The sequence below is a fragment of the Denticeps clupeoides genome, chromosome 15 (assembly GCF_900700375.1).
Source record: "Denticeps clupeoides chromosome 15, fDenClu1.1, whole genome shotgun sequence".
NCBI lineage: Eukaryota > Metazoa > Chordata > Actinopteri > Clupeiformes > Denticipitidae > Denticeps > Denticeps clupeoides.
The window spans coordinates 15,985,395-16,008,690 of NC_041721.1; the positions used below are offsets into that span (position 1 = coordinate 15,985,395).

Genomic DNA, 23,296 nt, shown 5'->3' on the forward strand with positions numbered 1-23,296 from the left:
TGCTGAACACAGTATTTAATTGAGCAGTTAGAAAATCAACACACATATACTTGTTTTATATTTATCCCATAATGATTTGTGCAGGGAAAAAAAATATTATTATGTAAAACATAATAAAATATGCATTGTATATACCAAGTTCACACAAATTGATGTAATTAAGTCATTTTTTTGTTTGTTTGATTCTAGTTTAATGTCATATTTTTGCTCATATGGCTTTAGTTGTGGTTTAAACTTTCATTAGTGACAAACACTGTGAGAGAAGTACGCTTTGTGTCTTACATTGAGGCGGTTGATGTGCACATGTTGAGGGGAGATGTCCAGAGCAGCGGCCACACCCTCACGAAACGAGCGGAGAAGAGTCACATTCAACCTCCGAACGTCCACCTGCAGAGCCTAAGCAAGCGAAAGAACAGAGACGACAACACAGAGATCGTTGTTACCATGGAAACCAGATTGAAACCAGCTGACTTCAATATGGTCCCCTAACAGAAGGTTAGCAGAAGATAAATGAGGATACCAAGTGAGAGCCAGCCAACACTCACTTCCTCTTTCATGCTCCACATTGGGGGTCATTAGATATTCACCCATTAATATTACCATCTCTTTATCTCAATCTGCACTTTATATTGGGAGTTATAGAGAAATGATAGTAAAAACACTGGGGTGAAAAGTTAAATGTCAATCAGTTTAAAAACTGCTGCTGTGCTTGTGTCCATGCAATGGAGCCAAACGATTTCTACACTCCCAGTTCTTGCTTCAAAGTCATTTTCAGGTTTCAGAATATATTACACAAACACGCACACAAAAGAAAAAAAAATAAAAGTCTGATCCTATTGGCCCATTCTCCAGCTACAAAAAAAATCCTTGTTTTTTTCTATTATTCCCTGGCGACACAACGGTTGACTGTACCAGGATGTCTTTGAAGAACACCCACAGCCTCTGACTCACTTCTAGACCTCTACAGGCTACAGTCAGCATATGTAACACACACACACACAAATATGTAAGAATCTTATCATTCACCATAGGGCTGACTTCTGTCTGAACACTTCAATATTAAGGGACTATTTAATGAGATTACTCCAGGGCACACAGTTTCGGTGTCTGTAGATTTACATGCTAATAAGGAGGCGAGAAACCTATAGTTGTGGGGGCATTCGCAGAGATAACGTATTCAACACCATTCACTAACCACAATGTTTGGCGCAGACAGTCGTATCGGAGTTTTTCCACAACAAAACAAATGCCCTTGTGACGACATCAATATTGCATATTTATTTACAAATTTTAAGGGCTGTTTTAATTAAATATAATGCAATAAACAAGATTCACACCTTAAAGTTAGTAATTAGCTACAATATTAATCATTTAGAATATTGGCATGAATATGAATATTTCTCCCACTCAAAACACTTCCGAATAAATTGGTTTTGTCTTATGTAGTTAAGGGGTGAATTTCCTGATCCGACTGTCTGAGCTGCCGCTTTCTGAACGGTGAAGCAGAATGGCCAAAGCACTCTTTACACCTACCGGCATTTCTAGCCACTTCAGGACCATAGACAGGCTAGGGGAACTCGTATTAATGTTAAATTATTTTCATTAAATTATAATAACTTTTCAACTAAAATATGGAATATAACACTTGATAACCCAAACATTACTCGATCATTTAAACTGGCCACAAGTGAAATGTAATACATTTTTGCGCTAGATAACTAAATTTACTAAATGTACCCAGCTACTAGGGAATGCATGTGAAAGTCTATTTCTTGGAAGGCCTCTGGTGTAAAACTTCTGCCAAGTCAATTGTGTGGACAGCCAGGAACACTTGATCCGCTGTGGTGACGCCTAAAGCGAGAAGAACTAAACCAACTAAAAAAGCTTGAGTTTCACAGCAAAGCACACAGAGAGTGTTTGCTGATGTAAGGAAATGCATCACTCATATGACACTCTGACTTCTAGGTAGTTATTTGTATCATGCAGGAGGAAGAACTACACCTACACTCTTTTTACTTGAGTTTAAAATGGGAGGGGCAGTGTGGACGCCCACCATCTCATGACCACACCCATTACCAAACCATACTGGTAGATTATCTGCTCTCACCATGCTTTACATTTTACATAGCACCAAAAACCAGGCATCAGACAAATTTAACAACATTTTACATAAGAAACAAGGTTCCACTGCCTGTCTCCGGACTCTTAATAAATCCAGCAGCTAATGATGTTACACCGATATTTTTCACACAGTTAGACAGCAACACACCACAGGTACGCGGTATGAGACCGATGGCGTGTCGACTCAGATGTCGACACCATTTTTTCTTGTGCGTGCTGCTAGCATACTAGCATTATGTTACACCAACACCAAAACCTAAGCCCAGAATCCTACCAACTTTAGCTACTTACACTGCTAAACCAGCTACTTTAGGCAGCCTCCGGCAAGTCTTCACAGCAGTCAATGCCAACCAGTGAGTTTGACCACTTTAAATTGAGCTTAAATTGACCAAGCAGACTGCTTTGCTCAGCCACAATGACTTGAATTGATTTAAACTGAATGTCAGACCCCAGCCATTTAGAACAGAATTTTAGGTGAAAGGACAGGTTATTTTTGTGCATAACAGCACTCATGGTGATGTATATGACAGTGGCTTAAAGCAGCTACAGACGCCACCATGTGAAAACTCAGTCTGTTGCTTCGAAAAAAAATTTCTCCCCATGAAACATAGATCCTAAATGTTGAAGTATCGTAGTAGCAATTTAAAATTACCGTATTTTGTAGATTTGTACATATTATCGTACACACACAATTTCCATTCTAACGTTGCTCAGAAAATCTGCTTCAATAACACAAATCATCATAGACTGTGTATATTATAGTGTTTACTTGTACCTACAGAACGGATCGCGTTCAGCAAGGCAACTGAAGCACTGCATTATGGGATCTGTAGTTTGTGTGTTAACAATTGATATCGCCGGACCATTATAATAGATCTATATTGAATGATATAGAACGAGGGCCAGATGTAATTGTACGCTGGGCTGGATGTGGCCTACAGGTCGTGAGTTTGATAACTATGTGTTACATCGTGCATTGATTGGGTGTAAGGGCATGTGAGACAACTCTGCATAAACAAGCCAAGTATGTGTGCGCAGCCAGATGACAACAGAGATCAGTAGCGTTTCGTGCCAATAAAATAACTTTAATAACTTCCTTAACTCCATTGACTGTTTCCCAAAAGCATGCAAAAAAGGCAGGTTTGGAATAATCGCTGCAAATTGCATCAAGGTGAATCTCTAGCATTTACAAAATGTCTAACAACAGTCTAACTTGAGCATGCAACATAGTGTTGCCGACCGTCCCGAATTGTCTGGGACATCCCAAAATATGAGTGATTTTGAGGGGGCAGCTCCAGTCCCACATACCAATCACAGCCTTGTTGGCCAATGCTTAAATCATCTAACCACATGTAACCCCCAACACACATTTCCCCCAAAGCCCATTAACGCAACGTTTTCTTCCAGACGGTGGGTAAATCTACAACTAGCGCCTCTAACTACAACTGGGAACATAATGCATTCTGGGAACCACGCATAATCCCTCGACGCTACAGTAATTTTTTTTAACACACCTACCAGCCAATCAGATTTGAGGATTCAAGTAAACCAAAAAAATTGAAGCGGATTTTTAACCATGGTACCTGAATCAGCAACAAAAGCCAAACCACTATGCCTGACTCACCTGGTAGACCTGCCACGACACACACAGACAAGCCGCTCCTCCCTCGTCCACCATTTTACGTTGTCGGTTGCCCGTGACAATGCACTTTGGCAGGTCCCCCCCCCAAATGGTGGGTAAACCCCCTCCTTTAGCTTCTCTGAAGACCTGCACTTCTGAACTCTGCAGGGACCCTCAACTCACCGAGGGCCCCTTAGAGGCCAGTCAACACTCGGCAAATGGCGCAAGAAGGCGCATTTGTGCCGATCGCAAGGGCCACTCTTCGTCCTGTCCCCCTCTCGCGTGGCAAGATGTTCTTTTCACCGCTCCCTGCCGGCTGTGGGAACAAACCGTGCGAGGTGAACCATCCTCAATCCCGCTTCTGCTGCAGCGTTCCGCAGCTGGTGTTTTTGTTTCTGCTTTTTGCTTTAGCGGCTGATGGCTTTTCTTCTTCTTTCTCTCTCTCTCTCCCTACAGGCAATGGCTCTGTGGACAGCAGTTAAAAATTTGGAGTCATTATGGTAATAGCAGTAAGTGGAGGTAAGGTTGGAGGGGGGGGGGGGGTGGCGGCGCACTTTGGAGCAACAGGTAGTGGGAGTATGGTGGGCTGGCAGAGCTCTTCTGGATGAACCCCCGGGCCCGCCGAGACTGAATTAGAACTGTGACTCACCCACAAACACAAGGGAGGGGTGGGGGCTCAGATGAAGGGCTGGATACACAAATGAAAGTGCCTGTGTTAATGACAGCCATGCTCACACACCCACCCACATGTGCGAGAATGGGCGCACACACACACCGCATCTCAAGTTCAAGGTACTGCACATATGCAGACGCTTACATGCGGTCAACTACAGGTCCAAGCTGCTTCCAAGTGGACAAGCATGTTATATGAATCATACGACTTGTACCTAACGCCTTTTTAGCAGATCGAATGCAAAATGACTTTTTTTATTTGCTTAAATTGCGACAGGCTTGGAAAAGCCAATCAGTAATAGGCATTAAGATTCACTGTTAGAGACAGAGAGAACAGGAAGGGGGGATTATACGAGCCTGAAGGAAATTAACACCGCACCGTATCCAGGCAACTGATACACAGGATGTGAATCGACTGGAGATAAAATATTTGGAAGAGAAACTTTATTTGAAGTGTCTGTTTACGGGGGAAAGGGGCATATTATGCATTTATCTGTGTAGGAGGGCAGATTTAATGAATAACAAGTACAGTAATTGTTTATGTGCTGCAACATCACTAGTTCACTTAAAAGTCTTTTATTTCACGTTATTCTAAAATGCACACACGTTACACACAGTAGTTTCTGTAAACAGATATATCTATAAATTCATGTTGGACTCGACATGTGATGAACAGAATGGGAATAGCCACATATGCACAATATATGCATAATGTATTTACATCATCCTCTTTAAGAAGATCATGCTACTCATAATAATATTGTTTGATTGCTTTTTATTTCATTACAAGACAATCCTATTTCAGAACTTACATGGGTAACATACTCACCTATGAACCAGAAGACGCATGTTCAAACCCCATCTACTACCATTGTGTCCCTGAGTAAGACACTGAACCCTGAGTGTCTCCCTGTAACTAATGATTGTAAGTCAGTCTGGATAAGGTGTCTGCTAAATGTCGTAAAGGAAAATGCAGTCCCATGGATTTGTTGTTTTTATCACTGTAAAGAGCCTTTGTTGTTGCCAAGTTTATTTCACCTGTTCCTTGGTCTTAGTGTGGGTTTGAGTTTCAGATTCCACTGTAAATGATGTAAATGGTGCATTTTCTTTTCAAGCAGTTGGTGTCTTTTAGCACTTGGCACAATCTTGATAACACAGCGGCGGGATCTTGACTGTGATCCCAGGGACGGAGCTGTCCTGATCCACTCTGCATCACATGACCTCTGGGCCTTATTAACCTCAGAGTGCAGATCATGTTAACATGGCTCCTTCACACAACCATAGCCACTCCCTCCATCATTAGGCAGGTTGAGGCACAGCGCATTTCCAAATGGGACTGACTTTAAATCATACCAGAGATCCAGTGCAGGAGATGCTAATGCCATTAACTCCTGTGCAGTCTGCATTTATTGCATTAACTGTAAAGTGATGTAGCATAAAAACATCTTTACGTAATGCCGGCTGCCCTCTTGTGGTCCTCACATCCCAAGCCCATTAGAAAGGGGGATAACCTGGTAGGGTTGTGTGTTTAGGTGAACTTGGAGGGGAGGGGGATGAACCCCAGGGGCATGTAATGGACGACCCCACAACAGCAAAGCTTCAATTAGCTTTTAAGAGCCTTTCAGGCCATGGAATCAAGACTAATTGGATGAGAGCCGGGTGGCCAGCACTGCTGCAAGCTACAGAAACATTACAGGAAATCCAATTTAGTACAATCACCCTTCCTGAGTGGGGGGTAGATGAGAGCGAGGGAAAGAGCGTGGAGGGGTAGGGTAGACGAGGGAGACAAAAAGAGAAAGAGAGGAAGCGAGACAGAGGAAGAGAAGTGTCGGAGAGATAAGAGAGCAAAAGAAAGTGAGAGAGATTGGAGGCAAAGATCCAAATTCTTGCATTTGAGGTGGCTTGTGATGTGGGATCTGAGGGACCCTTGGGTGTTTTTTTTGCTATCTTGCAATAGTGTTAGCATTTTCTCACTTGTTCTTTTCCCCATGTATTTATCGACATCATTTTGAATGCTCGTATTCAAAATGCTGATGTAAATAAATGATAAAATATGTCTTGGCCCATTACATGTAGGCAGCTGCAAATTGCTTTCTACCCAAAATCCCTTAGTGCTGTGCATAAAGGAGTCTCTGACGGATTTCTTCTGACATTTTTGGCTTTGCGGCTACTGCTCTGGAGTGGCCAGTGTCTGGCACTAATGCAGAAATGTGAGCCACATGTGCGGTTTTGCTCAATGAAGTTGCTATTTATATCTTTTCTTCTTGTTGTTGCAAACGTGCGGCTGCATGGTACATTCACCCGACTGACTTCATAGGACCACATCAGCCCTGCAGGCCCGCTGCTATTCTCGTTCACGCACATGCGGCTTCATGTGCTGCTGGTTATTATGATCTATCACTTCTCTTTTTTTCATTTGTTCATTCATTATATTCATTCATTCTTCAAATGCACTAGTTCTAGAATATGTTTAGAATTGAATAATGCTTTTTAATGCATTAATTGGTAACTGTATTCAGTTAGTGTCATGGCCTGTAAGTTCAAATCCTGGCTCAGACCATGTGTGTGTGAGGCATTTGAATACTCCGGTTTCCAAAGTCATCCAAAGTCATGTACACTAGCTGAATTAGCGACTCTGAATTGTCCGTATTCAGCCATCCATATTCTGTCTGTATATGACCCTTGATATATATGTCCTACATTCATCACTTATCCACTTGTCCTACATGCATGAATGTGAGCATATTCTTTTAATTATAAAAACTGATGAATATCCATAAAATGGTATAAACAAGCATGTGTTTGGGCTGTCTGAAATGATGCCATATACAAATTGTGAAAAAGCTTATATATATACGGTATATTAGGCCTGTGTGGTATAAAGGTATGTAATCTAAATTTGGCCAAGAGGAGAGATTTTTATTTTACTGGCCTACCGCAGGAATATCCACTCCTCGTCAAAATGACAAAGTCGCATCACCTGCACGAGCCATTAGTTTTGGGCAAGAGCACAGAGCGCACACCAGGGTTTCTAAATTCAAGTTTCCAAAAAAAACAAGGCCTTAAATATCATTAAAATGACTAATAATTAAATATTTTTTATGTAAACTCTAAAGCTGAATTCAGAAAATCTTAACATGTTATATAATCACTCGCATCACACAAATACCTGGTGTTTCACTGGGTATGGGTGTGACAGAAAGTCTAGTTTCAGTAGAATTGCCCAGATATTGTTTTATCTGGTATACGGTTATGCTATGTGTTGATGTATCTGTAAAAAGTTTATTACGCTGCAGCACCCTTACTATGGACTATGTTACCCTTTCAAAACCAGTAACATATACATTTACTTATCTAATTATATACCGCAATATATACAGTGTACTGTCTATGGTTAAATTTAATATACATTTATATCGCAATATGAATTTTATTCCATATCGCACAGCCCTACGGTATATGTATGAAGTAAAGTAATGTCACATCATTGAACATACAGGCCCTCGGTGCTTGCCTACAAAATTACTTCCGACATATTTCTGCAAAGCACTGCAGAAAACTGCTGGGTCAAAAGATTTTTTTTCAGCCCGACACTCATATAGTCACATGACCCTGTCCAGTTGCCTGCTGAATGCCTGGAGTTTGCATAAAAGATGCGGTTGCAGCAAAAAACTTAATAGGTTCCTTAGAGGCTGAAATGATGCATTGTTTCACAGGAAGCATCGCCACAGCAGCAGCCCGTTACGGTTGCAGCAGCTCGCTGTCTCCACCTGGTGGAGCTCCAGCCCACCAGCACCCGCTCAGTATGTGGGCCGGGACTGGCTCTGCACCATTTGCTTTTGAAATCTGTCTCCTTGCGTTGGTGCCATTGATCCATTTTTTTAATTAATAGCTCCGGAGCCTTTTCAAACCTCATTTTAATATGTTGCCCAGGCGCTGTCACAGCTGTCTGTTCCTGTACCGCCTGGATTTGGCAGTCCATTAATTCTACCCTCCGGAAGCAGCTCTCCCTGAATCACATTTCCCTCTCTCACGTATCTTTTTCTTTTTCATGAAAGAATGTTTTCCTATACAGAAAGACGGACATTTGGGGAAATTGACAATTTTTAGCATAAAAATATACATTTATTTTCCACATTGCACCTTTCATATCTATACTGTTATTTAAGCAGCAGTGGGCCACATCGCAGGTACTAACATCTTCTACTGCAAACACTGGGAATGGACGTTGCTACAGGTACCTTGGTTTTCATCTGAACAATAAACTGGACTCATTGGAACAAATGTTCTACACAGAAAAGGGAAGAGCGGCTGTACATGCTGCAGAGGTTCAGGCCTTTCGGAGTGCAGGGGTCACTCCTGAGGACCTTTTATGACTCTGTAGTGGCATCAGCCATCTTTTATGGTGTGGTCTGCTGGGGCACAGAAAGAGACTGAACAGGCTGATCCGGAGGGCGAGCTCTGTTCTAGGATGCCCTCCGGACCCAGCGGAGTCAGTGAGTGACAGGAGAATGATGGCCAAGCTGTCATCTCACCTGGATAACATCTCCCACCTCAGGCAGGAGACTCTGATGGCAGTGGCAGGTTCCTGCATTCACGATGTGGGAAGGAGAGATTCAGAAGGTCTTTCCTTCCAACCGCTGTCACTCTACAACAAAGTACACGTAGCTAACCACATATACATACAGTACAGGCCAAAAGTTAAGACACACCTTTTCATTCAATGTGTTTTCATTTTTATGAACATTTATATAGGTAGATTCTCACTGAAGGCATCAAAACTATGAATGAACACATGTGGAGTATTGTAAAGGGCGGCTATTTTGAAGAAACTAGAATATAAAACATGTTTTCAGTTATTTCACCTTTTTTTGTTAAGTACATCACTCCACATGTGATCATTCGTAGTTTTGATGCCTTCAGTGAGAATAAATGGTCATGAAAATAAAGAAAACACATTGAATGAGAAGGTGTGTCCAAACTTTGGCCTGTACTGTACATATATACATACATGTGCTGGCCCTTACAAATTCGGAGCCCAAGGCAACATTTTAGGTGGCGCCCCCATGCATCACAATTTATTTCACTGCTCAGATTCCCTCTGCTACACTACGTGCTTGAACCTGAACGCTTTGATTTGTTTGTAAAACACACTGTAGGAATTTCTGTGCAGTAAAACGTTAATTATTTGTAAGCGTGAGAAATGCGTTGTGAGTGTGTGAATTAGTTGAAATGCGTGTGTCAGAGTATATAAAGTGCACCCGGAAGTGCACACACACGTATACTACTGTTCACTTTCTGCAATGGCTATGCAAATTTCCCACTTGTGGGACTAATAAAGGAAATCAATAAATAATCTGAGAAATGTCTAGACCCTATACCCTAGAAGCTGAGACCCTACTGGAATCAAGCAGTTTCAAATTCCAGGCATATTCTGTGACCACAAAAACCTAATAAAGTGTGCAAGAGGACAAGGCATGTATCTTTTTCATGCTTGGAACATGCCTTAACCTTTCACCTTTGAATCCCATTGCACAGCAAGGCTCCATCCATTCCCCATCACCTTCTGAGCACCACCTGATAACAGTATTTGAGCTTGGCGCTTCTGCGCCAGTTCTGGTCAATACTCATCGATTGCATGCTGCAATCCACACTGCCAGGCCAAATAAAACAGGAGAGGAGCAGACTGAGCGGCTGGGAGGCAATACACACCCACACACTGCGCACAATGGAGGCGCATATGCACAACAAATGTGTGGACACATGCTCACACATGCTCATAAAGAAGCTACATTCACATCTATAATAGGCTGGACACACACACACACACACAAGCGCATTGCAGTGCTTTTTTTAAGTAACCACAGAAGAGACCAGAGGTCACTGGCAACCCCTGTTGATCCGCCTCTGTCACAGATTTCTTTCTTCTGCCCTCCATCCTGTCCTCCAATTCACTTTTTTCCCCACTCACTTCACAAAGCTTTCAAGCCTTCAGCTGTCAACATGTGACTCACGGGGACAGGTCACGTGACCGAAACCCTCTCTACAGATGATACGCGGAGCTAAAACAAACAGCTGGGCTATTTCTGTTAAGGAGACTCTTGTCAGACACAATTACACTGTAGGAGAGCAGCCTCTGGGGCTTCTGCCATTTTCAAACGTGACAAGGAAAAAAGGGGACTCAGATACACCCAAGCACCAGGACAGAGCAGGGAGAACCACCATCTTACTGCCTCTGTACTCATCTAAATGTCATTCCTTTTCATTTCTATCCTTTAGCACAGTTTATCAATGTATAACAAATATAATATATATTATAGAATATATTGGTCATTTGCTATCATAATAACCAGCCCAACCAACTACTGACAGTAAAAAGAACATTGACTTGAGAATCCATTTCTGACAGAATTGAAGGTAAAATTTGGGGGTTTTTTGTAATTAACCGTACTCAACAAAATTACATCAGCATATATGACGGATTGAATAAACACAAATCCTCACATTCTGTGTGCCTAATGTAGATAATGTATCAATAATCACCTTCTACCTTATTCAGTATGTAACATGATTCTTTTTATTTTCGAGAGGCTTCATTTCAGACCTTAGTTGCCATTTCTGCAGCTAACAGCAGGGCCGGTAAAGCCCTCCAAAAAGAAATATATCATTTATCCAAAGTGAGTGTTTTCCTTTTTGTCAAACTTCTTCCCATCTGATGTGAATACCAGAGCTATGTAATTCAGATCCATTTGGAATGTGCCCCATAAAACCCTGTTGCCCTGTTGGTGCTGCGAGGCAAGTGGCATTAAGCTGCTGCTGTGGTTGGCAGCACCGCTCAGTAATATGTGACTGAATAAATGATGAGCCGGCAGAGAGGGGCGTTTGGGGATGATGAAGGAGGACTGCGCTGGTCCTCCATGTTGCTACTGAGGCTTCTGTCATTCAGAACTTATGGCCGGCCGCCTGATGTGTACGTACGTATGATATTAGGCTATTTATATTATATAGAAGGAGCCGGTCTATTAACGTCATTCCACCTTAACATATGTCGAAACATCAAGTGGATTGATAGTTACCAAACTGCAAACTCATGTTGCTTAGCAACAACAGAACTACCTAGAACCTAAAGGGAACTAATTTTCATTGCAGAGGTAAGACCATTCTAAAATAAAAAAAAAAAAATTATTTAGTTCACATTTAGTTCTCATAAGACATTCTCATTGGTTAAAAGAGATGTCATCCCCCTGAAATAAAAAGTCAAAATCACCCCCATTCTAAAACAAACATCTCCCATCCATTGTGCTATTTTATCAATGAATGCATTAATATATATTTAAATTTACCTCAGTAAGCGGCATAGCAGAGGCCTGTGTAAGAGGCAGTATCATAAAAAAGTCAAGGGAAAAAAACGTTTCTTAAAACTAGTTTGTATTAAAGCGTCTTAATAAGCAAACAAGTCAACATGAATTTAATTGCATCGCAAAGCCTATTAAGTAGTAGTAATAATAATTATACGTAAATTTCCTATGATGGGCCACCATGGCGCACCTTCCCCTTCCCCCTCCATTATGGCAGGCCAACAAAACCAATAATCTGCAGTAGTGATGGACACGGCAGTCCTTTTAGATGTAATGTATCTTTAGAATCATTTCACTAAAAAGATTTGTTGAAAAATTCATTCATCGAATCACCGAATCATCCAGGGCTTGGTGGGAGGAGCCTGCGACTGAACCAAGTGTTGTGTCTGTGCTCCTTTAACAAACACATTTGTAAAAATAAACTTGTTTATAAATCATGATGTTTTAAGTGTCCTGTCCTATGGTATGCTATTTAACTGGTCTTCTCGACTCAATGAGTGGTCCCTCACAGTACATTCAGGGAAGAATTCACTATGAACATTCACCATTCCCTCGCAAATTGAAGCTATGAGAGTCACTAATTTTGTCAAACTCAGGTTTTATACACTACATGTTACATGCTATGTCCTACTGTATGTGAGGTTTTGCGGTGGAGTCCCAGGTACACTTGAACACAACACCTGGACATGTCACTACACCTCACACCCCGACCATCTGAATGTTCACTGTTGTTGCACATTTAATCACGACCCTGCAATCTGTTACTGCTACACTGGTCATTGCACAATGAACTTTAGCAGGATCCATAGCCACGCATCAGTGGTCCAGTGGTGTGAACCAGTTCATTATGTTCCCTTAAAAGATAATTCGCGAATGACTCAACACCAATCGGCAGGTTCAAAATGTATTTTTAAAGGGAGTGCAAAAGTAGCAAGAAAGCAGTATAAAAGCAAGAAAGCGGTGTAAAAAAGCTGTTCAATCCTCAAAAACGGCATGCCACTTACTGAAAAAAGCGCCCTTCTGAACACGCCCTCAACTGTCAAGATTCACCCAGTACGCTCTGAGGGACTTTGGATTTTAAAAAGCCAAAAAGTAAGGTAAGTCAAGAGTCAGAAATATCAGGTCACACTTTTTATAGGCCTACCATTACGCTACCAAAGGTGTAATCTGTGGACATGGCAATAACAACACAGCAAATGATGCTTGTTTGGAGTGAAGCTTACAATAATGATACAAGTGACATTCAAGGCAAGTAGGCTTAAGTAAACGTCGCAACCATTAACATCATTAATCATTCTGAGGAGGAATCAGAGAGTAGCTACTATCAGAGTGTAGCGCACATACCGGTATTTGGCTGAAAATTCCACTACTTCATACTGCTTTAAATCTGAGTATCTGACACAACATGCATGTTGTTTTAGGATAGTAGAATATATTCATTATATGGTTTGCTTAAACAACAATAAAAAGGGTACACAGTTTGTCTCCCACCATGTGCTATGTCATCAGCACAAAATATGTCCTAATGCATGTATTTAAATATAATACAGGCTAATATAATACTGACAAATACGATTAAATGGTTTGTCTGAGGAATGGAGAAGAAGGGATTGAGACACGTTCTTGCACTCTTAATTCCAAATTTTGGGTCAGATTCTTATTAGATTCTTATTTAAATATGTTAATTAGTCATGGCAGACTGTACTTTTTTTGGCATTTTTCATACATTTACATTTACAGCATTTATCAGACACCCTTATCCAAAGCATATGATATTTGACTGTTTATTTATATCAATGAGCAAAACAATGTGTGTGTATGTGTGTGTGTGTGTGTGTGTGTGTGTGTGTGTGTGTGTGTGTGGATGGATGCTCATTGATGTTTTCTCAGTTTAATCACAATTCAGTACCATTCCCCCAATTCCCTTTTGCTCTGTCCTGTTCTCTCCACCCCGCTCTGGGTCAGGCTGAGTATTTTATTTATGTGTCGTCCCTGCTACACTGCTCCGTGGAGGATGATACCAGGTTCACTGCGTCCTTGAGACCAAGCACACATGCACAAATCAGCCATGTTCTTATGTCATATACCTCTTAAAAAACCCTTCTTTGCCCTGAGAAGTGTCTGTTGTCATCCCCCCATCCTTAATATCTACAGGACAGGATATTGAAGCAGGGACCGCTGTGGTGATGGATGATGCTGGGGGGGAAATAATCACATCAGTTGAGTAATCACATGTAATCTTGTTCTCAAACCCATGAGCAGTAAACAGCTCAGTCCGAAACAGTTTCCACGAAAAAGGTCGCCTTAAGTACATTGTGCTTGAATGAAATGTGCATGAGCCTCTCATCGAGGACAACGGTGTGTCTCGCTGTGATTAAAAGCGCTTGGCTGTGTGTTATTAATATTTGGAGGGTAAACCAAATACACCTTGCAGCCTGGCCTAATGGGTGTTTATTTAAGGCAGGGCTGCTGCATCTATCGCTCTCTCACCATCACTCTGATTTATTAAAAAGACGGAGAGGTGGGACGATCCGTGCTTCCTGCAAATGGCTGATTTCCACCTGCACGGCTCAGAGGTCCTGCGTAATCCCCCTCCCCGTCCCTCATTTCCCGTTTCGGCCCCCTGCCCGTGCCATACTGGCACCGGGGCCAGACACACGGCGAGCGTGACACAATAAGCCGGAGAATCTCAGCAGCCTTAACCTGCAGGTGGTCGGGTCACATTAGCTGCAAATCAGCGCAACATTAATACATAGTCATGGTTTTGCTTTACCATTTGACCTCATGTGTGTGTAGAACAACCTCAAGTGTGTTACTGCTGTCGAGCCATAATTTCTGATGATGCGTGGTCTGTTTCTGCAACAATACAGACATGTACCCATAACTGTTGGTAGTAATATTAGAAAAATAGTTGTGGTAGTAATGTTATGGTAATATTTGGTTTATGTTTCTTAAAAGGATCATGTATTTCCTGCTATTGGGTTGGTCACATTACAATTAATTCCTAAAAAGGGTGTACAGTACAGGCCAAAAGTTTGGACACACGTTCTCTTTTCTAACAGTCTTGAAGGAGTTCCCAGAGGTGTTTAGCACTTGTTGGCCCCTTTGCCTTCACTCTGCGGTCCAGCTCACCCCAAACCATCTGGATTGGGTTCAGGTCCGGTGACTGTGGAGGCCAGGTGTCCACTTTTTGTTAAGTACATAAGTCCACATATCTGTTCATTCATAGTTTTGATGCCTTCAGTGAGAATCTACCATACATGTAATTTTTTTGGATGATGGCTTGAGAGTGTAATTATCCTGTTTTGGTAGAATCAGAATGTGAGTTTAAGTAAGGGTTGAGCGAAATGTCTTGTGGTTCAGTTAATATGATACAGTGGCAGAAGCAACCCAGTTTTTTTTTTTTTTGCTTAATTCAATCATGCTTTTTGATACTATATAATACTGCTGGCCGATTATACAATCTCAATGAATGATCACAATAAAATTCAGCTCAATCTCGATGATCACAATAACGGAATGAGAGGGAGAGAGAGAGCAAGAACTAATGAAATCAGTGCCCAGGTCAGCAGATGACCTTGCAGCACAGGAAGCAACTGCACACAGATTCTGTCATAAAGCTATGTGTGGACACCAAGGTGAATTTTGTTGAACCTAATGACGCGACCAACAGAAAAAAGGCAATAAAGCGGCCTCTCAAACCAAGATGGAGCTTAGATTGATTAGAGCAGTGATTATAAGTTGATAGCAGAGATTTCATCCAATCATTTTACCACGAGGACAAACGTGCAGGCAACAGGAGAGTTTTCTGGATGGGTGATGGAATGGAGCTGTCTGCATTGATGGGACAGAGAGAGCAAAGCACATGGTGTCTGATTAACAATAGCTTTTATAATTGAGGTCATGATATAGTCATTTATTACAAGCTATACCGAGTATATTCTGCGAATCACCCACCCCTGCGTATAGCCTAATCAATGATATGTGCCCTAGTAAGTGTAATGCAATACAACTGTGTGGATCATTAATATAATGACACAAAGCCAGATGATAGTGTGGGCAGGGCTTAAATGGTTTGCAAAAAGTGCGATGACTTCCCAGGAGAGGATAAAATTACTATTTTACTGCGTACTCTGTATGCAGTTCTTTCCTCATGGTGCTTCCAGTTCGTGTTTGTGGGGATAGAGTGAGATAGTGTGATTAACATAATGGATCGATAAAGTATCGACCTACACCTCTTATAACATGCGTTGTAGACCCGGCCTGTGTACACCATATCTCGTTTCTCCTCACAGAACAGAAGAAAAAGCTTTGAAGCCCATGCAGCGTGGGCTCGGTCGATGGCATCGATATTTTAATGGAGCAATACTAGAAGCTGTGGATATTGGATTAAGTCCAGAACCTTCATCATACCACACAACCTGGACCCACTGAGGGGGGCTGTTTGCACAGACTGAGATCTGTGCAAACAGACCGTCACACCAGCCTGGTAGTCAAATCCACGAAGCTCTTGCTAGGCTCACTTCACACCTGTAAAATAAGGTATGTGCATTATACTTTATGAGTGTGTTGCTTGGATATTTAGAAAAGAGCCCAATTCGCACTAGTAGCTTCAACCTCATTAATAGCCACATAATGAAGAGTTGATGAGTTGATGCTGTCCGTGTCCACCGGCTTACACAGCGGAGCCGGGACTGTGAGGAAAGCCCTTCTCCAGCCTGCGGCCCTGTGACAGTACAACTCTAAGTGATGAAATGGCCACAATTAGTCCCTCTTAAAGACCATGCATTTTTAAACAGTCTCTCCCCGGGTCTGGAGGGAGAGGCTTTCTCATCTGGCCTAATTTACACTCCTCCGATTCGCTCAGTCACATGCATTTCGAAATGGACTTTTTTATTACATTTTTTACTTATGGAGGTGCAATTACATGACTAAACTAAACAGTGGGAAGTCTGACAAGGCAGGTTCATGTGGAGGGGGAGCAGATGAGGGCAAACAACCAACAACAACAATGAGCCCCAGGGTTCAGGGCGTGGCCTTGCTCCTCGGCCATCTGACAAGAGCGCCCGCCCAGGGTGGGCACGATGAGAACACAAGAAAGAAGATAGCTCAGGGATAAGGAACGGTTTGGGCTGAAGAAATGTCTTCCAATTGAAGGGCATCCAGGAGTGCACTCTCTTTCCTGTACTTTTATGGATTTCACAGTGATTGGACGGGAGCTAAATTGCATGACTGGGTAATTAGATTGGGGGGCTGCTTTAAAAGGAGGGCATTCGAGCATCAGTGTGATCAATACAACAGGGAGCCTGAAGTGTTTGGCTAAAGCGCAATTAGGCTGGGCGTGACGCAGACCCACACACAGTCACAGACAGTCTGTGACCTGTAGACGCCTCTTCGAAGTCTCTCCAGTTTTCAGTATCCCTCAGCAATCAGCGAACGAGAGGCCGGCAGCGTGGGAGCTGCGGCGGGGGGAGCTCTCAGGCCGAGCTGGGATCGATTCTTCCTACACTCCCCCAAAGTAGGACGCCTTCCCGAACCTCTCAGCAGGTGCATTACCCTAATTGTCTGGCAGCAGCGCTGAGAGGCGGCATGGGAAAATGTTTTATGAGTGTTCAACCAAATTCAGAGAGATGGGGGGGCAGGGAGGGCGAGAAAGGAACGAGAATCAGATTAAAACAGAAGATGAAATAGTATAAAAACAAGACGAATGATAAAGGAGCAGTTAGGAAGCGTAGGAAAACAATGAGATCCCAGGAGGGTGGGAAGCCAGGAAGACATCATGCTCTTCTTCTCTCCTCGGACCGCGATGAAGCATTTGCCTCACTGGGGAGTAACAAAGCAGTTTTCTTCCTTCAGGCTCCAGCGCTGGTGACGCTCAATGAGAAACTCAAGGGCAAACTGCTTATCTGAGCGCTGTGCAATGCTCCGCCAGCAAAAGTGTGTCAACAAGCCAGAGCAGAATAGCAAAGCAAGCCAGAGCAAAACATTCTCTCAGAATACCGCAGAAAGGTGATGCCATACGAATACTGAAAGTTTAAGTGAAGTGATTGTCATTGTGAAACACTGCAGCACAGCACATGGTGACACATCGAAATGTGTCCTCTGCTTTTAACCATCACCCTTGCTGAACAGTGGGCAGCCATGACAGGCGCCCGGGAACGGTGCTTTGCTCAGTGGCACCATCTCTGAGATCGACTCAGAAGCTGAGTCGAGCTGATGAATGCCAATCAATGACTGAGCAGCTGACAGTGGCCATCTTGCTAATTTATGGGAGTCACGTTACCTCATCTCCGTGTTGCTCCCGGTCACATGGATGGAGAGTAAAGGCAGTGCTGGATAATATTGACATTTTTGGTCACAATTTGGACATCATCACTTAGGGGAGGACTCACTTTTGCTGCCAGCAGTTTAGACATTAATGGCTGTTTAGTTGTTTTGAGGGGACAGCAAATTAACACTGTTATACTGTAAGCTGTACACTGGCTTTACAGGAACAGGGGGAAGACGAAGCCCATTTCAAATACATAACTAGTGAATAATTAGTGAACTGAGGCCTGGGCAACATTGGAAGCTGATTAGTGAATATTGATATTGGAAGATTTGCACATTCTAGACTGACCCGAGCATGCCCAGATAAATGAAGTTGACTGGTCACGCACAGTCAGAGGAATAAGTCACAGGCATCAGTCTCTGGCCTGCAGTACGCCTGCGTCTGGCGCTCTCTAAGACAAACACATGCGCAGACATAAAAACATACACCAGCACACCCGCTGCTACTCCAACAGATGCTGTTTATCATGCATCTTTGTGGGAGGGAGGAGCTGAGAGAGACAGGAGGACCATCTGGGAGAGGCTAAAACACACACAAATGTCCAGAACAGGGAACAGTTGTGTGGGTTGTCTATAATATATCAGACTTTTAGATTAACACATAAGAGATACGTAAAACCTCAGATTCACTTACACCTTGTATATTTTCCCAAATTGTAAATCTAGCATTTTTCTAGGGTTGTCCTAAAGGAACATATGTGTCACGACACCAAAGAAGCGAAGGACCCAGGCGCAGGTGCTTAAACACAAACTATTTTATTTGAACTGGATAGGGCTGTACTTGGGGCAAATGGATAATGCGGGTGATCGGGAAGGGGCGGGGTCTGCAATCAGTCCCCGGGAGCGGAAATCGCGCTCGGCGAACTTTCAAATGTATCTCACAAATATCTCAGCATGATAGTTTAATGATTTTTCAACAGAGTTGTACTAATTTACAATTAATTTACTAGTAAGTGTCATTTTGATTCATTTAAAAGGCAAATGTAGCTTTTTAATGTTTACTGAAAAAAAATCTATATTATGCTACTGGTGATACACAATACCATAGAGACTTTAGTATCAAATTCCACAAGAGGTCAAAGGTCACTCACAATGGTAACAGTGTGTCGCGCTGATATGGGGGTGTTCTCCACCTGCACCTCATCATTTATACCGGCCAGCAAGTCGACGCTATGCCTGCGGGGAGCCGGCCGGAACCGTGAGTCCAGGAGGGCAGCAGGAATGATTTTGGCCACTCTGGCGCGGGACTGGGCATGGAGGGCGACCCTGCGCCATGGCCCATTGTGAGGGTCCACCGTTCTCTCGTGGCCATCGATATCCACGTGACGGTACACCACTCCCGGGTGCACCGCCTCTCCGTGAGGGCCACCGAAGTCATTTCCAATGTCTCCAGAAAAGCCACCTGGTGAAGATGCAGAAAACAATTTTATATATATAATTTTTTTTTCCACGTTTTTCCACATTGCACCTTTTCTCCCCAGCGACAGCGTTGCTTTCGGACGGTCGCTATCCCCGCTGCCGAACCGCGCCTCCTCATTGGGCCGCAGGCGGCAATTGAACCTGTTTTAGACACAGGATTCTGTTGCCAGGTCCGCTTAACATCCACGGGCCGCAGCTTTGCTAAATTTCCATCTCAATTAGCCAAGAATTCTCTACAGTTTTCTGTACAATGTGTAGAGATTCTTCGGGACACGAAATAGCAAAGAAAAAAAAAACCAGGTTTCGTACCGCTTAAACTCTCGCGAGACCTGGCAACCCCGGAGGCGCCCCGAAAACACCCAGGAAAACTCAAGGCGTTCGTATGTCACGTTAAAAACCCGCAACCTGACGTTTATTTCCACAGCAGTCTCGTCCCACATCAACAAACCCGCGAGTGGACCGGACTGGTTTTAATAGGCGTGACGCTGACTCGGTCATTAAATGTGATGCTAGCGGGACGACAGCACCCGTTACAATATCTGCAAGCCTGTGGCGTTTTTATATATATATATATATATATATAATAATAACACAAAAGCTGTTGTTTTCGCCATTGGCCGACACGCGCCAAAGATGTATGCGCTACGCAATAACGAAGGTTAAAAAATAATGCGGTGCAGACATTTAAGGTGGGCGCTTACCTGCGAGGTGAACCTGGAACAGAAGCGCCGCGGTAGCCAGAAAGCCTCCGCTCCCCCACATGGCTGTCAAGTGTCTGTCCCCCCGCTCTCTAAATGGCCGCGGCGACGTGGAGAAGCGAGCCGCATCTGCTCCGACGCGCCCGCATGTCGCGCAGGGTGCGCGCGCACGCGCGTGCACGACGCGCCTGGATGCGGGTGCAGCAGGCGCGCACGGCGACGATATTAACGTGTACGAATTAACGTGGCTTTATTGTAACACGGAGAGAATAAATCGAGATGCACTTGATGGATCCTTCTGTACTCTGAATCCATTTTGTCATATTCTGCTTCATCCCAGTGCTGGATTACGTTTCAGTTTGTTTCTTTGTCGAATTATGTTTGTATCCTATAACTAAACAAATGATAAATGTGCTGACATTTACCTTTTCAGTCTTTTCTTTTTAGGCAATTCTGAAGAACAGATAATAAACGTATAGTGAAACATTCATGTTCATTCAGATCAAATAAAATGCAAGTATCCAGAAATGTCCTAAAGTGGAGACATTTTCCAGATTCCCTGACATTTCACAAGTGATATTTTAAAGCATTTCACTGCATATCAGACCGTGTATGATTATTTATGTGACAAATAAAATTTGAATTTGAAGTGACCCCATTATGCAAAAAAAAATAAATCTTATTCTTTTTTGTGCTCTGCCTTCCCTCTCCTTTGCTCCTGAAATCTGTTCAGATATCCAGAGATCATCGTAGCCACCTCATCCATGTCAGAGACCTTGTATTCTGGCACTTTAGCAGTCATATTCCGGACATAAAAAAATTGCATTGTCATGATAACGTCATGTCCGTTTGGCACCATTAGTTAAGTAAGTTCACAGAAGCAACGCTGGATTAAAAAAAACATTACATGCTCAATTTACTGTCGCTTAAATGAATTGCTCTCACTTTCAAATGAGCCTGAGCGCAAAAACGGAAACATTGTGAAATGTCGCCACCTGGCGGAGAGATGCTACGTGCCACGCCATTTGCTCAAGACAGTGCTACCCCAGTCCTCTGTGTATACGTGTATATTTCCATTCTACATTTACATTTACATTTACATTTACGGCATTTGGCAGACGCCTTTATCCAGAGCGACTTACAACGTGCTTTCAAGTTACCATTGATGAAGAGATCAATTCCGGTTCACTAGGACCCCCAACTATGAATACATCTATTTTATTCACTCTGTTGTAGATTCTGTACACAAAAGTTCGACAACAAGAAAATTACAATTTAATCTAAATATTCTTTAAAGAGGAAGGTCTTGAGCTGTCGTTTGAAGGTGCTCAGTGACTGAGCTGTTCTGACCTCGAGGGGAAGTTCATTCCACCACCGAGGGGCCAAGACGGAGAAGAGTCTGGATGAATGTTTTCCTTTTACCTTCAGAGATGGAGGGACCAGGCGAGCAGTACTGGAGGCTCGGAGTATACGAGGTGCAGTGCGAGGTGTAATAAGGGCTGTGAGGTAGGATGGTGCTGCTCCATGTCTGGCTTTGTAGGCCAGCATCAGTATTTTGAACCTGATGCGTACAGCTACTGGGAGCCAGTGGAGGGAACGTAGCAGAGGGGTGGTGTGGGAGAACTTGGGAAGGTTGAAGATCAGTCGTGCTGCTGCATTTTGTATGAGTTGTAGAGGTCGGATGGTACATAGTGGTAGACCAGCTAGAAGGGAGTTACAGTAGTCCAGTTGTGAGATTACTAAGGATTCTTTAATCTTTGCATTGTTGTGTTGTACTGTGCTCAGTTTTTTTGTGTATTCTTATTTCCACAACACCACATTATGCATGTCTGCCATTGCTTTGCTATAAATTCGCCATCCTCAATATTCTTTGCCTGACACCAGGTGTATCTCCAATTTCTTAATATCTTGACAGCATTTCCTGCATGGGTCTGACTCCATGAGCTCGGACAGTGTATTGTTTACCACCACCCTATGGACCATGGATGATGAGCCATGTTGCTCCCCAAAAAGTCCGGCCTTGCAGCGACATCTAGTGGCCAACAAATCCAACTCCACGTGTAAAAAATGACCACAAGTGCTACTTGGCCAGAAGGAAGAGAATATTAACCCATTGGGGAAAAAACAGATTAAAGTATCTACAGCTCTGAATTGTAAGAAAAATGTGGAAAAATGTGGAACAAGTGTGACACTCTTGAATCATTTGTTGTGTCCTCTGACTCAGGTTACTCAAGGCTCTGTGATCCTTGCTGGTTCAAATTACCTAAGACTCACCAAACCCTTACTTGAAAAGAAAGCGGCCAAGTCCCCAAGGATTTAAAACGTCAAAAAAGTCAAAACAGATTTACTGTTTCATAGTGGTGATATCAAAGAATAAAATCAAAATCAGAGTATTAAAAATATCTGTATATACATAACATTATATTTGTGCATATCTTTATACATAGAATATATGTACGTGTACATATATACAGAGTGGACATAAATATACACATATTGCACATAAAAAAAACATAAAGGTTGTATTGGATGTGTGTGTTTGTTAGTCTATGTACAGTGTGTATCTGTTGTTGACGGTGGTTGGCAGGAAAGACCTTCTGAATCTCTCCGTCCCACATCCTGGGCTCTGCCACTGAAGGAGCTGCTCAGTGCTGTCAGAGTCTCCTGCATGGGGTGGGAGATGTTGTCCAAAAGGGATGACAGCTTAGCCACCATTCTCCTGTCACTCACCACCTCCACTGGGTCCAGAAGGGATCCTCTGGCCCTCTGGATCAGCGGAGCACCAAGGTACCTGTAGCTCTCCACAGCCTCAATGTCCATACTCTGGATGCTCAGTTCCTTGGTCTTTCCAATGTTGATCTGGAGGTAGTTCTGCAGGCACCAGTCCACAAAGTCCCGTGTCAGTTCTCAGTACTCCTTGTTGTCCCCATTTGTGATGAGGTCGACTGAGAACTTCTGTAGGAAGCAGTTGGTGGAGTTGTGAGTGAGTCTTCACTACCGGACACACTCGACCCACTGCAGTTTGCTTACCGCCCAAACCGCTGTACAGACGACGCCATCTCACATCTCCTCCACAC

At 43.1% G+C, this 23,296-nt stretch overlaps 1 protein-coding gene across 2 annotated transcripts in view; it reads right to left on the minus strand.

Moving 5' to 3' along the window:
- ptprr (protein tyrosine phosphatase receptor type R) overlaps positions 1 to 20,378 on the minus strand; it is a 38,943-nt gene extending 18,565 nt beyond the window's left edge. The window contains exons 1-3 of one of the 2 annotated variants that reach the window (XM_028954458.1): positions 20,223 to 20,378; positions 19,194 to 19,504; positions 283 to 396 (exon numbers count right to left, since the gene is read on the minus strand). In XM_028954458.1, coding sequence (XP_028810291.1) covers positions 283 to 396; positions 19,194 to 19,504; positions 20,223 to 20,283 — 486 coding nt within the window. In that variant the 5' untranslated portion in view covers positions 20,284 to 20,378. Of the gene's footprint in view, positions 1 to 282; positions 397 to 3,745; positions 3,851 to 19,193; positions 19,505 to 20,222 lie in introns of those variants that run through there. The other variant, XM_028954459.1, reaches the window with a different exon arrangement.
- Positions 20,379 to 23,296: the final 2,918 nt, after the last annotated feature.